The sequence below is a fragment of the Poecilia reticulata genome, linkage group LG7 (genome assembly GCF_000633615.1).
Source record: "Poecilia reticulata strain Guanapo linkage group LG7, Guppy_female_1.0+MT, whole genome shotgun sequence".
Lineage (NCBI taxonomy): Eukaryota > Metazoa > Chordata > Actinopteri > Cyprinodontiformes > Poeciliidae > Poecilia > Poecilia reticulata.
The window spans coordinates 2,751,261-2,765,271 of NC_024337.1; the positions used below are offsets into that span (position 1 = coordinate 2,751,261).

A 14,011-nucleotide genomic window follows, 5' to 3' on the forward strand; every position below is an offset into this window, starting at 1 on the left:
ACACCGCTGCCCACCTGTGCATCTATGCAAACACACGTGCTCCACTTCTGCTCAAAGGCACGCTCATTCCTAATTACAGCGTACCCGCTTATGCTCCCTCATCTTACTCAATGCAAACATCAGGCTTCTGCTTGCTGACTCCACAAAAGACACCTATTAGTGGTTATGTACAAGACAACAACCAAAGCTGCCAACATTTTTTATTATTATAAGCGAAGGCTACAGAAAACCAAATGGTCCATGTAAAATAGATTGTTCCTCCTGTCTTTTATCTGTCAGTGTGTGAGAGAAAGAGTGGGAATCACCAGTAGAACAGGGCAGACGCCTGAGAGAGAACAGAGCTTCCCCTCCAGACAAAGGGCTGATCCATCCAGACACAACATCAAATCTGTCCTGGATACTGTTGGCCGGCACTCAAAGGTTTAGGCCTGTGTGCGTGTGTGTGTGGGGGGGTGTGCGTGTGTGTGCGTGCGTGCGTGCGTGTGTGTGTGTGTGCGTGTGTGTGTGCGTGTGTGTGTGTGAGGACAGAAGCAGATATTTGATGTTTGTATAATGACTTTGTTTTTTGTTGTGTTCTTATATGAGCGACTTTTTCTTTTTGTCTTCAGATTTCTAAACACAACATGAGCCATTACTTGAACTGCACCTTGAAGAAAATGTATGCAGAAAATGTATTTTCTTCAACTGCGTCACTATAATAATAAAGCAAGATATTTTAAGCCAAGTTGGATTATAACAATTAAATTCATAAAGCAGGGACAAATGGATGAAACCAAAGGTTTACATAAACTGACGCGTGACTTTTCTATTTATTCTAAGAGACTTGCTTGATTTCATCCACCTTGAAAAAAACAACAACAAAAAAACAGTTATATCTAAAAAGTAACCTACATATTTCTATATGGGTATGGTAGTGATGCGTACACATAAATTAATTTAATTGTGTGGAGTATCTAAGAACAGCCACACAGAACCGCTTTGGATTTGCTAATGGAAAATGAATCTGGTCGGACCGGGACAGTACCGATTAGATGTGGTCTAGTGGAAAAGCACCTTTAGAGTCTGGAAGTAATAAGATGGGCTGCATGAGGGAGCGTCTCAACTCCGGTGCTCACTTGTGGAATCAACTAGAGAATGCTGTTGATTCCAAAACAACCACATTAGCTCACTTGAAACAAATGCTTGTTGAGAAATGAGATGTCATTCCACAGCAGTGTGTGACCAAGCAGACCAGGCCATACTGAGGTTGTGGAAGTTTCCCCCCAAGCAGTAATAATGTCTCTGTTAAATGAAACATTTTGGGGGGGCAAAATGAATGTATGTAGCTGGACATAGACAACAGCATCGGTAGCCTACAGGCTACTTGTTAAGCTTAAGGTGATGTATTGATATTAGCTAGTCATCTTTTAACTAGCATTACCTGCATCCAACAGCTTTACTTAACAATCTGTTAGTTTGGGGGAAAAACTGTGAAAAGTTCTTTGCGTTTTGCTGGTTTGCTGCCATAATTCTAACACACACCTGCGTAGCTCTGCACAGCAGCAGCATGTCTCCTTCACTGCCTCACGCCAGCGCGAATGTCGTAGCGCTCATGCTGCGTTTAAAGGCGGCTCAGAAAAAAAGGTTACGACATGTTGACAACAGATTAAACAGTTTTAACTGCTGATAAAAGTGAAAGAGGACACAAATATGGGAAGTGTAGAAGCCCCTACTGTGTCAAATTGACATAGGAATAACAGAGTTGTCCATTCTAAGGTAAAAACCGAATGCATCCAGCGTTCATGTTTTGTTTTGTTTTTTCATCCAGACAGCTTCCTGCGCCCCCCCTGCAATGGCACGGCGCCCCCCTTAGGGGGCGCGCCTCACAGTTTGGGAACTTCTGCATTAGTGACTGGGTAAAATCTGAATCTTCAACAGAGTCCACGCATCCAGCAACCAATCGTTTCTCACTAGCTGAGGGTCCAGACTCTCTGCATGAAGCAAAGTGTAAAACAAAGGACTGGTTTTCTCCAGGTTATGTCTTGGCACTTGCAATCAGGGCAATCCCACTTCCTTGAGATTCTGTGGAAATTCCTGTGATGTAAAGCATTGGTAACAGCAATATTTTTTCTTGGGAGGTAGTTGGCAAAAGAATGATTTCAAGTTTCACTCTTTTTTATAGCAACCATTTTTAATCATAACTCTAAAGGAATGACGGTAATATCAGCTGCATTGTCCTTGTTCAGATTTAAGTTCAGATGACGTTGCCACCCGAACTTCAATCTAATGCTGCCTGCAACAGGTTTTCCAGTTTCTATTCAGAGAAAATTCTAAAGATCAGAGGACTAATCTGCACATCTACTCCAAAGACGGTGCCAATGCTGTGCCCAAACAAAACAAATGCAGGAAAAATGACCCAATTTCAACTACTTAATTATAAAACCCTAGAAGAAATTATACGTCAATTAAGCTCCGGTTCCTGCTGTCTGGATGTCCCACCCACACATTTCTCTAAGAAAGTTTTGCCTGTCGTTGCTACTGATCTGATCCAAATAGTAAACTCATCGCTYTCTTCAGGTGTTTTCCCCCAGGCTTTGAAAACAGCAGTTATCAAACCACTGATAAAAAAGAACAATCTAGACAAATCCCTACTGCAGAATTACAGGCCGATCTCCAAACTCCCATTCATCAGCAAAATTATTGAAAAAGCTGTTTTTAAACAATTAAATAACTTCCTAACAATAATGAATCGCTTTGACTCCTTCCAGTCTGGTTTTTGTGCTCACCACAGCATGGAGACGGCCCTTGTAAAAGTGTTCAATGATATCCATATAAATACGGACTGCGGGAGAACCACAGTGCTGGTTCTGTTGGACCTCAGTGCAGCTTTCGACACTGTTGACCATGACATTTTACTGAATCGACTGGAGAGTTGGGTCGGACTCTCCGGTCCAGTGCTCAACTGGTTTGAATCTTACATAAAGAACAGGGATTTATTTGTTTCAAACTTCTCATCAGAGAAGTCAAAGATCACATGCGGGGTACCCCAATGTTCAATCCTAGGACCACTTCTTTTTAATATTTATATGCTCCCACTGGCTCAGGTTATAACAGGAAATAGGATTAGCTACCACAATTATGCGGATGATACACAACTCTACATCACGATGTCACCAGGTGACTCTGAACCCTGGTGACATCACCCTGGTGACATCCAATCACTGAATAGATGCTTTGAACAGATAAATGTGTGGATGTGCCAAAACTTTCTCCAGCTGAATCGAAACAAAACTTAAGTTATTATCTTTGGACCTAAAGAGGAGCGAACAAGAATCAGTGCACAGCTTCAGTTATTACAACTGAAAACTAGCGATCAGGTCTGAAACTACTGGGAGTAGTGATGGACTCTGACCTGAACCTTCAGATCTACATTAAGACAGTCACAAAGTCGGCCTTCTATCACCTGAAGAACATCTCCGGGATTAGAGGATTTATGTCTCAGYGAGATCTAGAGAAACTCATCCACGCGTTTATTTTTAGTCACATTGATTACTGCAACAGCGTCTTCACAGGTCTGACTAACAAATCAATCAAACAGCCGCAGCTGATCCAGAACGCTGTTGGTTCTCACTAAAACAAGGAAGATAGAGTACATAACGCCAGTTTTAAAGTCCCTACACTGGCTCCCTGTAGCTCAAAGAATAGACTTGAAAATACTGTTGTTAGTTTATAAATCACTGAACGGTTTAGCACCACAATACATTAAAGATCTGTTATTGCTGTACCAACCGWCTAGACCCCTCAGATCTTCTGGTTCTGGTTCTGGTTCTGCTCTGCATCCCCAGAACCAGAACCAAACGAGGAGAAGCAGCATTCAGTTTCTACGCACCACAAATTTGGAACAAACTTCCAGAAAACTGTAAAACAGCTGAAACACTGGGTGCCTTTAAATCTCAACTTAAAACCCACCTGTTTAGAGTTGCTTATGGCTAAATTAGGTTTAGAGTGTGGGTTTTGATGTTTTTGATGTTTTTAATGTTTTTATCTTTACTTTTCATCTAGTTATTAACTTCTTTTTATTCTTCTTTCACACTGTCTATGCAAAGCCCCCCCGGATAACGTCCCAGTTAAACAAATCTATATCTAGGGGTGTGAGAATCCTTGTTAAATGGCGTTTTAACTAAAACTCTGAGGTGTGAGAATCCTTATTAAATGGCGTTTTAACGAAAACTCAAATGTGTGAGGGGTTTAACGGAAGTCCTACAAGGGGTGTGGGTTTTAATGTTTATATCTTTATCCTTTTTTTTTCTTTAAAAAAGTGAAATTATTCACTGTCAAATGCTGTTTTTATTTTAATTATGTAAAGCACTTTGAAATGCCTTGCTGCTGAAATGTGCTATACAAATAAAATTTGATTGATTGATTGATTGATTGCTTCCCATGAGCTAATAAAAGATTCACTAATATTGCAGGCCACTTTGTGGTACCATTAAAACAATGCAAATCTTTGTTTAATTTCAGTTTCAGAACTAACTGCATTTCCCTAAAAGGACAGATTCACACATCACCATATAACAACTGAAGCAGCAAAGTTTGAGGAAAAAAAACAAACAAACATGATTTTTGTCAGTCTCAAATTGTAGCGTCAATGTAATTTCTCTGTTCCATTTTGAATAAAACAAATAAATGTTGTAGCTCTGGAGCAGAAGGGAGCGAGATGCAACATCCATGTGCCAGATTCCTGTGAGACAGGCTGGCGGGGCCAAGTTTGCTTTCACGTTTACCAGATAAGGCATCACAGGAAGCAAAGACTGACAGACCAACAATAAGACAAGCATTAACAACTAAACACACAAACACAAAAGGTGGGACACAAAGAAGAAGAATATGGGGCAAACATGGACATTGTCAGAAGAGTGTTTAGTTCCAGTTTCATTTTAAGAAATGCAGTGAGTTGACCACCTGACTTAGGGAGCTAAAATATTATCAGAAATTGCATTCATGCTCCTGTTTTAAGACCCCAACAGAAAAATGTCAATAACATTTTTTTTACCTACTCCCAGCTAATTAGTTTACCTTCTCCCTCTCATAGTCTCTGGTCTCTCTTTGCTCTGCACTTAGCTGATGCATGGCTGACTCCCACACCCCAAAAGCCAGCTGTTCTCCTCCCTATTCACCTTTTTATTACTCTCAGCCCTCAACTCCCGTCTTTCTTTTCTTCTAATAACCACTGAATCTCCACAGGCAGACCAGGCTCCCTACTCTGCCCTTGTGTTCACCTTCCTGACTACTGCCATCCTCCCTAAATCAGACGCTAAAGCCCTTTTGATAAAAAAAAGGAGGGTGCGGGGGTAGAAGGTAACATCTCATATTAGAAAATAAATTTTTTAAAAGATGGAAGCATTAAAAAAGGTGAGTATATGAGGTCTGCAAGGGAACACTTTAACTTTAGTGAAGTAAAAACTAATACAGAGCATGGGATAATCCATGTTTACTGTTAAGCAGAATTAAACTGAGGCTCCATCACACAGAAGGCAAATGCACAGAAATAAGATTTCTTTTCCCCATATGCGACTCATGTCTAACTTTTTCATGGCAGTGTGAACAGCCTAATTCCTATCGTTCCATACCAAAAATAAAAAATCTGATTTGTGTCGCTTCCATATGTGTTGCTGAATCGGATACGTACAATTTTCAAAGCGTCTGTAACCAAAATGGTCATGTCGCATTTTATCCAACTTTTACGCCATTGGCGTGAGACATGTGTCATAATTTTACACAAAAAAACACTATTAGTTGTACTTTATTTTTTCTTGGCTTCCTTTCTCTTGTTATGATCTTGTTACACTGTCAAATCCAATTGCTCAACAATGTTAAATTATACCAATAGATGGCAGCATCCATTATTACTTCTGTAAATAATCCACTGCTGTTTGCCGTCAACGTTCTTCTGTGCATGTGGGTTGCTTTGGGGTTTAGTAAACATTTAGTAAACTGTTCACACAAAAGTTTGATTCTGGTCATATTTAATTAGTAATATGAACTCCCATCTTAAAAAATTAATAAAGAAAAAAAAATTTGCAATTGAGCCCCTGTTGTATGAACACAGCTAAAATGTAAGACTTACTGACCACCTGTTAGAGTCACTTCAAGTGTACTTCTTGATAGCACCAAAGTTAACAATATGTTTAAATTTAGATGATTAGTATGATTCAATATAATGTTTTATCCCACTTATCTCAACATTTTCAGTTAGAATTGTTTGAAATAATTAAATCAGCTGAAATGATGGGAGAACGTCTGACTATCTGTTAGTGTCCATTACTCTAAGAAGCTCAGAGGGATGAAACATATTTTTACGACAGTTAAAGGACTTATGACTAATTAGCTTTGCAGAACTGCACTAAAAAATAAGGTATCCCTTTAACATCCTAAGTGGAGCTTGAAGTTGATTTGCATTTCATTCAGGAAAGACTGCACCGAACCTTAGCACCACCAGAACAGGACTACAGAATCGACCAATTCTGATTTGACTCTTTTAGTTACAAGATCAGAGGTCTACTGACCATTACATGAGAGCTCAGGATATCACAGCTGAGAAAAGCAAGCTGATCCTCCCTCAATGTTTCAGCTGTAACTATGTAGAAACCTGTATTATTCAAAGTGTCAATAATTGTAAGTCCCATTAACTATGACTGACTGTCTCCCTTCTGGTCAAACTGACAGTATCACTGACTAAAAACCAGACGCTTCCTATTACACTAATTTTTAAGATAACAAGGCTTGGCTCTGGGAAGCAGCTGGTTGCACTGGAAGACACTTCCACATTCCTGCCTGATACTAGAAATGTCTGACTCACTTCACAGTGGTTAAGAAATATGGAGTGAGACACTGACAGCAACAGGTGGTCAAAGTGAAGCCAGTTATACTGTATAGGGAACCTAAAGGACAATAGGTGCCCGTCCTGCCGACTTGTAATTACCAATCACTCAGATTTCATGTGAAACAGTTTTTCTAAAGATATGCTGATGATAGAGGTTAAATGGCAGCAAGGCTGATTGTGGGTATATGGGGGTACACATGGCCAACAGATGTGTCCTGAGGCTGGACAGCCTGTCCAAAGAAAACAAGTTGCTGCCGGTGTGGTTAGTAACCCGGGTGCCGTGTGTTTGCCCTGGCGCTCAGCAGCTGTGCAGGGAGTCCTAGACCTCTGATGGGAGTACAGTCCTGTGTGCTGTAGCTTCTAATCAGAACCTCTGATAAAGAAGGTCTGCCTACACATAGAGGAAACCACAGCACACACAGGACTGAGGCATGGCATGTGCATAGCGTCCCAAGTGCCCTTTTTAAAGAATTTATGCAACAGTTGAATGCGTTTAACTACAAACAATTATGGATGTGTATTTCTGCTGTGCCTTCTGTCTTCCTGTGTGTATGTAGAACTATTAAGTGTGCAGGATAATTGTTGTGTTGCATCTAGTTGTTAAATGATGAATTTGCCACATCTGTATAATGGACCACTTTCCTCTGAGTAGCCGAGGGCAGAGGTCAGCAGGCTTGGAAATGATTGAGACTACACCAGGGAGTACCATGGGAAGTGATTTTTTAAACAAAAGGTTTGAACTGGTAATGACCCTGTGTAAACCCTGAGAGAAGAGAATTGTTTCTGGTTTCCCTCCATGTATCTATTAAAGTCTAGACAGGTTACTGGCTGGACGAGTTCTAAGAATGAACAAGAATTGTCTCAATGCAACAAGAAAGCTGCTTCATTTAGGAGCAAGTATATGTGTTAGCTTGAAACATTAAGACAAGAAAGGAGATGTAAAGTTGCGGTTTACTTAATTAAAGTCAAGCGTGAAGAACGGGAGCTGCAACAGTTTCTCTGCCTGATTTGTTGGATCAACAGAAAAATGTGCATGACACATAATCTACTTTTTAAGTCATAAACACAAAATAAGGCATCATTGTAAAAAAACAAAAAAACAGCTTAAAGTTTCATTTTGATTTAGATATTCATATTCAATAAATTACAATATACGTGATGAGGTTTATTTGTCAGATTAAAAGTACCTTTTGAAAATAACATTTAGGCAGGCATTAAACACACTTTTCATTAAGCACACATTTCTGTTTTTAGAAATAGTTTTTTATTTGTCTAATGTAATATTCTAATGTTAAATGTCGTGCATTCAAGAAATTAAGGCTTTCGAACTGTGCGACTCTTCAACAACAGGCATTAATTTATTGAACGCATAGAAAATAACCTTAGGTCCTCTCTCCTTTCCTTTGACATTGTCCTTTATATCATTTGCTCCTTTCACTCACCTTCCTTCATTCTCTCTTAACCTGACACACTGCACCATCTGGGACTTTTTAAACAAGATGCATTAAACACAGCAATCTAGCAGACCACAGCTGTGACTCATTGCCATAATATAAAAGAAAACAAATCAAAACTTACACATTTAAAATTTAAAAAGGTGAAAAGTATATATGTCTCTGTTTCTCTGTATACATACTCTTACTATCCTTCTGGGGAGCAGGAGGAGAATCTGTTTTTAAGGGGAATAGATTAAAAATAATTGTGTTAGCTGTGAAGTTCAACAGTTTGTTCTGAAGTTAAATGGTCAACTAATCACGTTATGAAACATTTCTGGTTTCTAAATAAAGAGTATTAAATAATAAAGGCAAAAATGTTATGACCAATATTTTTTTCTATAAGCCTAATAGAAAAAAAATAGGATTTTATCTTATAACAAATACTGATTTTTGTGATGAGCTTTTCTTTTTCTTTTCTTTTACTAAAAATAATTGGATTATACCTAATGTAATAGCAGGTTCATTTAAGAAGAGGCATTTGCTGAAATCAAATCCAATAGTTTGTAGAACCAATATTTATCAATTAATCAAATTTTCTGCTTTTGAAGAAGGTTTCATTTTGAAAGATTTGGACTTTTTTAAGCAATACATTCTTTAGGTCTCCATATTTCAAACTGATGTCAGCCTGCACATGGAAAATTCAGACAAGTGTGTTGTACAGCCACCATTTATTTTGACTTTTTCTTTTTAAGAAAAAATAACATAAGAAGAATCTAGTTATCTAGTTAACAATGAACAAAATTTAGGTTATTTGGGTTAAAAGGTTGTCTGTCTAAACAGCAAATTGCATGGAGTCACTGACTTGCATCATTCACTGCTTCTGGATGAGCATATAGTAACAATTTCTGTTTACAGGTGAAGTAAGAGATTTGAATCTTATGAATAACAATGTTCAGAAACTACAGAGCTGGAAAAATATTTTTTAGGAGCTGGGATAAAGAGTTTTAAAATCTATTCTTTTTCATCTGAGGTGATCTCCTGAATGTGTGCGAGGGATATGGTTGTGTCTGTATGGCTTGTATGGCTGGGTAACTTTGCAGGGTGTGGCTATGGTATGTCAAACATAAATTTATAATCGTAACATCCCAGATAATTGTGGTCTGACAATTATAAACTTTATTTATTTAGTTGTTTCAAGTCTCGTACTTCACTCTTTGATTTGAAAGTCATAAAAGTCAAGTCAAGCGCTTCAGCTGCACTTTGTGCAACTTTTACTTACATAGTTGGTATGTGAGCAGCATACAAAGCAGGTAAAGTGACACAAAGGAAGGAAATGAACATGATTGTAAATAATTAGTGGGAAAAATGTAGATTCATAAGATCAAAAAAAAGTGTGCACAGCCTGTAGGTACCTAGATCCACGGCCTGGCCCAAAAACAACGTTGTCACCAAGCAAACTGGTACGAATGGATAATTACTGGATGGATGATCATCTGTGAGCTGTCAAGTTATTTAATCTCAAACGATACTATCAATCATTTCTCCTTTCTTAAACAACCACATGGAAAGATGCATCCTGTGGTTATTGATAAGATGCTAGTCTGYCAAATCACTACCATCCATTAAGCAGACAAGCCTGAAACATTTTTTCTCTTATCAATGAGAAAAGGGTTTAAATAAGAAAGGGAGCATAAAGATTGTTCTGGTGTACACTGGCGACTGCAGTCCAGTTTACCACTGTGCCAGCCTTTCCATTGTTTTTAATGAAACCAGCTCCCTTCATCCTGCCCCCACCAGTCCTCCTCCTCTGCCTTTTTTTATCTCCACCTCCTGTTTTAATCCAGAAAAGCCCATCAACAGGACGGAGAAACCTAACTCACCGTAGTTTCATATACCAGCTCTCTCACCCCGTCTTTCTTCTTTCTCCAAAGTCTGTTTCTTTTTTTCCTCTTTGTCCTGACTCTATCCTACCACTACTGCCCCCACCTTTTCTATGTTTTTCACCGTCTCTCTCTCTCTTTCCCCCTCCCTCTGCCTCCCTATTTGTTTCTAGTGTTGCAAGCTACTAGGCTTTACCGAACCATTGTTCTGGTATCCGCACATTTCCGGAGGCTGACGCTTGCAAAGGAGTCAAGCTCCCGCTGCCTAACCCTCTCTTACCTGGCCACACACACATTTCTAAGGAGGCTGTCTGGTGTAAAGAAAAAGAACAATCCTAAACACACAGTTGCAGATATGTATGTACCTGAAAGGGAGGTAATAAACTGAGCAGGCACTTTAGGTTAGAAAGCAAACCCAATGAATGAAGCATAATCAAGAAAAAGCAACGCTGTTAAGGTTACTGTTGACATAAAAAAAAAAAAAACTTTTATGTTTTTCATTAATGAAAACTTCTTTTCAGTGAAATTTCTACCTCTCAGAGAGAAACAGAAAAAGGTGAAAAGGAAAAGTGGAGCATGGCTGAATTATTTGTCATTGTCGTCAGGCTCGGTCTCTGAGTGTTTCTCCTCTTTCATCAAACACACACACAAACAAACTGACATCTATTCATTTGTGCACATCCAATTAACCCGCTCTCTAACCCGGGGGTTTAAGGCTGCCCCTTGACCCCACAGCTCGTCCTCCTGAAGTGTCAGTTTGAATGGACAGTTTCTTAACACTGACCTGACAGCACACAACACTTTCAATTTGCAGCTCTGATACACACCAGCGACGACCAAGGTTTTCCTTTTTCTTCTACTTAACTTTCATTTCACTTTTTCATCAAGGTTTTTTTTAAATACTTGCACAAGCACACCTGTAGTTTTAGATGAATATCACAGTTATCTGTAGAACTGATCTTTCAACATTTATCAAGTGCATTTATCTATTGAACCTCATGAATGTTTAATTGCTTTGTACACTGCATGCTTATTAAAAGAAAAATACCATTATGTTATTATATAATGTGACATGGTTACTTTGCATCAAGAAAGTCCTGGGTACATATGGACTATGCATCTTCTCCCTGTTCACGCATGGATTCTTTCTGCGTACTCTGGGTTTTGTGACTCTGGTTTCCTCCGACAGTCAAAAAACAGAACTGTCAGGTTAGCTGGTTACTCCAAGCTAGCCTACTTCTCATCTAATAACTGCTGGAATGAGGCACCATAAAAGAGAACCAGATGACAGCACATCTGTCAGCACAGTAACTTTCTAAAATTCATATTGTCATAATTCAATTGTTAAAAACATAACAACCAGTCCGTTACAATATTAGGTTTGCAGGCTTGATATTTATTATGCGATTATAAGCGCTCCCCTGAACACAGCGGTAGTTGATTAGTTAATTTTAAACTCCTGCTCTGTTATTTTGATAATGGAACCGAAACGCACAGAATTGCGCAACACCTTGTTGAAACAATAATCACTGAGATTATTATTGTTGTTGGGTCATTAATTTGAGCACGTTATGTTTTTTTGTTGTTGTTGTTCTTTAATAAAATTATTTTTGATAAGGAGTCAGAGGAGGACGTGCTGGTTTCAGCCTCCTGGCGGCGTTCAGTTTGTCTCCTAATGTCGAGATCGATTCAAAACCTTCCACGATCGACATATTGCGCCCCTGATCTAGCAAAGCACGAACAGTTCAGAAATAATATGAAATGAGAAAAAAAAGCTATTTATTAACTGATTAAGTCTGTTTTAGATTGTTCTTGAAAAACGAATCAGTCACGGCTGATTAGTGGGTGAATTCACTGCTGCACAGTGAACCCATTGATATTTTTTACAGCAGAGAGACGCTCCTCTCTTGAGGGTACTGCGTACTCCCGCTAAATCTTTTAGGGGTATGCAGTACCCTGCTGTACCCCCTTACTTTCACCACTGGTTTTACAATGGAAACAGGCAAAGTAGCGTACCCAACCACACTGACCCATGCCGTACAGCTCAGCGGAAACATGGTACATGTAAACATGAGGTCTATAGCTCAGAAAGAAAAAGCAATAGTCATGCACAGTACATCTGGACTGTGGATGTTTGCAGTTTGTCCCAAGTCATGTAAAAGATGCAACAAACATGGAGAAGAAGGTGCTTGTATCAGAGGAGACAGATTTGACTGCACCTTGGCTATTTCTCAGTATGTAAGAATGAGCAATGATTTCTGTCTCAGGTCAGAAATTATTGACCTCAAGACACTTTTTGGTTTTCGGTACCTAAAAAAATTTGGTGTAGCTGCAATGAGACAAAATCTGAGAAATCTGAAGTGGTATGAATACTTCTGCAAGGCACTGCATAATAAAAGAAATACTGCATTGTCACCACTTTACGCCTTTACTTTAACAACCTCGATCACTTAAAATACCAAACACAAACACAGTCTGAAAAGCTTGATGACGATCATAGGTGTGAAGTTAGTGCCTCTATTTGCGGATTCAGCTGGCCTGTTTTAGGAGGACCATAAACAGGGTGACACCTCCCACAGAGATGCAGAGAGACAGAACAGGGGGTGACCTCGGAGACCCTGGGGCACCAGAGGCCCTAAAAAAGAAACATCTGCAATCTTATCTGTGTTCAGAAAGACGCAGCAGCCAACCGGGTGGGAGCTTGGGATCTGTCACAACTCTTGTACGTCTTTCAGGAATAACAGGTGAGGACAATAAGAAATGACTTAGAAATGAATGAAACTGAAAGAGAAGTTAGGCCTTCCACACAACTTCAGGAGATCACGCTGGAACACCTCTCAGATGAGCAAAGCCGCAACATTAAGGCGTCTACCATCTCTAATCTGACATATATGCTCCATATTTTCCAGAGACTAATCAAAGAAAACCCCGTGACGTGGAGATCCCGTTCACTGGATCACTTCTGAGGATTTGTTCTGCAGCAGAGACCGACTTCAAAGCTCAGTGTGCGGTCTACTTACCGCAGAGGAGCATTAACAGCGCGGCTTGCATCTCTGAGCGCTCATCCACCGGGGCTGCCCGCCTGCCTGCCTGCCTGGGAAAGGCAACAATTTGGGTTCAAGGCAATGAATATCACCGCTCTTGGAGCGCTTTAATGGTTTACATTATACATTTGTTTATTTCACGAAGAACACAACTTTATGAAGGAGTTTGGCTTCGATTGCCTTTCTTTAATGAACTCTATATGTCACAGGGAGACATTCTATTAATTTAGTTTTTTTTTATTTCTTCAGCTCAAACTTTGGAGATTCAGTGTTTATAAGTACTCACTTCCATAAGCGCACCATTTAAAACAAATGAGCAACAGACTGTGTACAATGTGTCTCTAAATGTTAGCAAACACAAGGGCGAAAGTGAACTCACCGTGTTTGTCCGGTTTCAGATGTTCGCAGTTCTGTTTCCCCTCGGAGCACTTGTTGCGGAGCTCCGTGGTGAGGGAGCCCTCAGCTCCTGCGCCTCTCTGTTGGAAACCCCGGAGCTGGACTCTGGCGGAGCGGAGTGGAGTGGCCAGGTAATAAGGGAGGTCCTATGGGTGCAAGGGGGTGGAGTGGGTGTTAGAAGATGACACGATAGAAGACACAATGGAAGCAGAGTCACGGAGTCACGGTGAGTGGACTTGGGGTTAAGTCAGTTCTTTGATGTATTTAATGTTTTTCATAATAGTTTAAAGTAAAATGCTTTGTGTTCTCTGTGTCCTTTACATTTCTTTTCAACAAATTTCAGAAATGTACGTGTGCATTTGTATTTAGCAAACCTTATGCACAAAAACGAGG

General features: G+C 39.7%; 1 protein-coding gene across 3 annotated transcripts in view; it reads right to left on the bottom strand.

Annotated features, from left to right (window-relative positions):
- lamb2 (laminin, beta 2 (laminin S)) overlaps positions 1 to 13,732 on the bottom strand; it is a 48,514-nt gene extending 34,782 nt beyond the window's left edge. For 2 of the 3 annotated variants that reach the window (XM_008412798.2, XM_008412796.2), the window contains exons 1-2: positions 13,602 to 13,732; positions 13,199 to 13,272 (exon numbers count right to left, since the gene is read on the bottom strand). In XM_008412798.2, the coding sequence (XP_008411020.1) occupies positions 13,199 to 13,229 (31 nt within the window). In that variant the 5' untranslated portion in view covers positions 13,230 to 13,272; positions 13,602 to 13,732. The remainder of the gene's footprint in view (positions 1 to 13,198; positions 13,273 to 13,601) is intronic. The other variant, XM_008412797.2, reaches the window with a different exon arrangement.
- Positions 13,733 to 14,011: the final 279 nt, after the last annotated feature.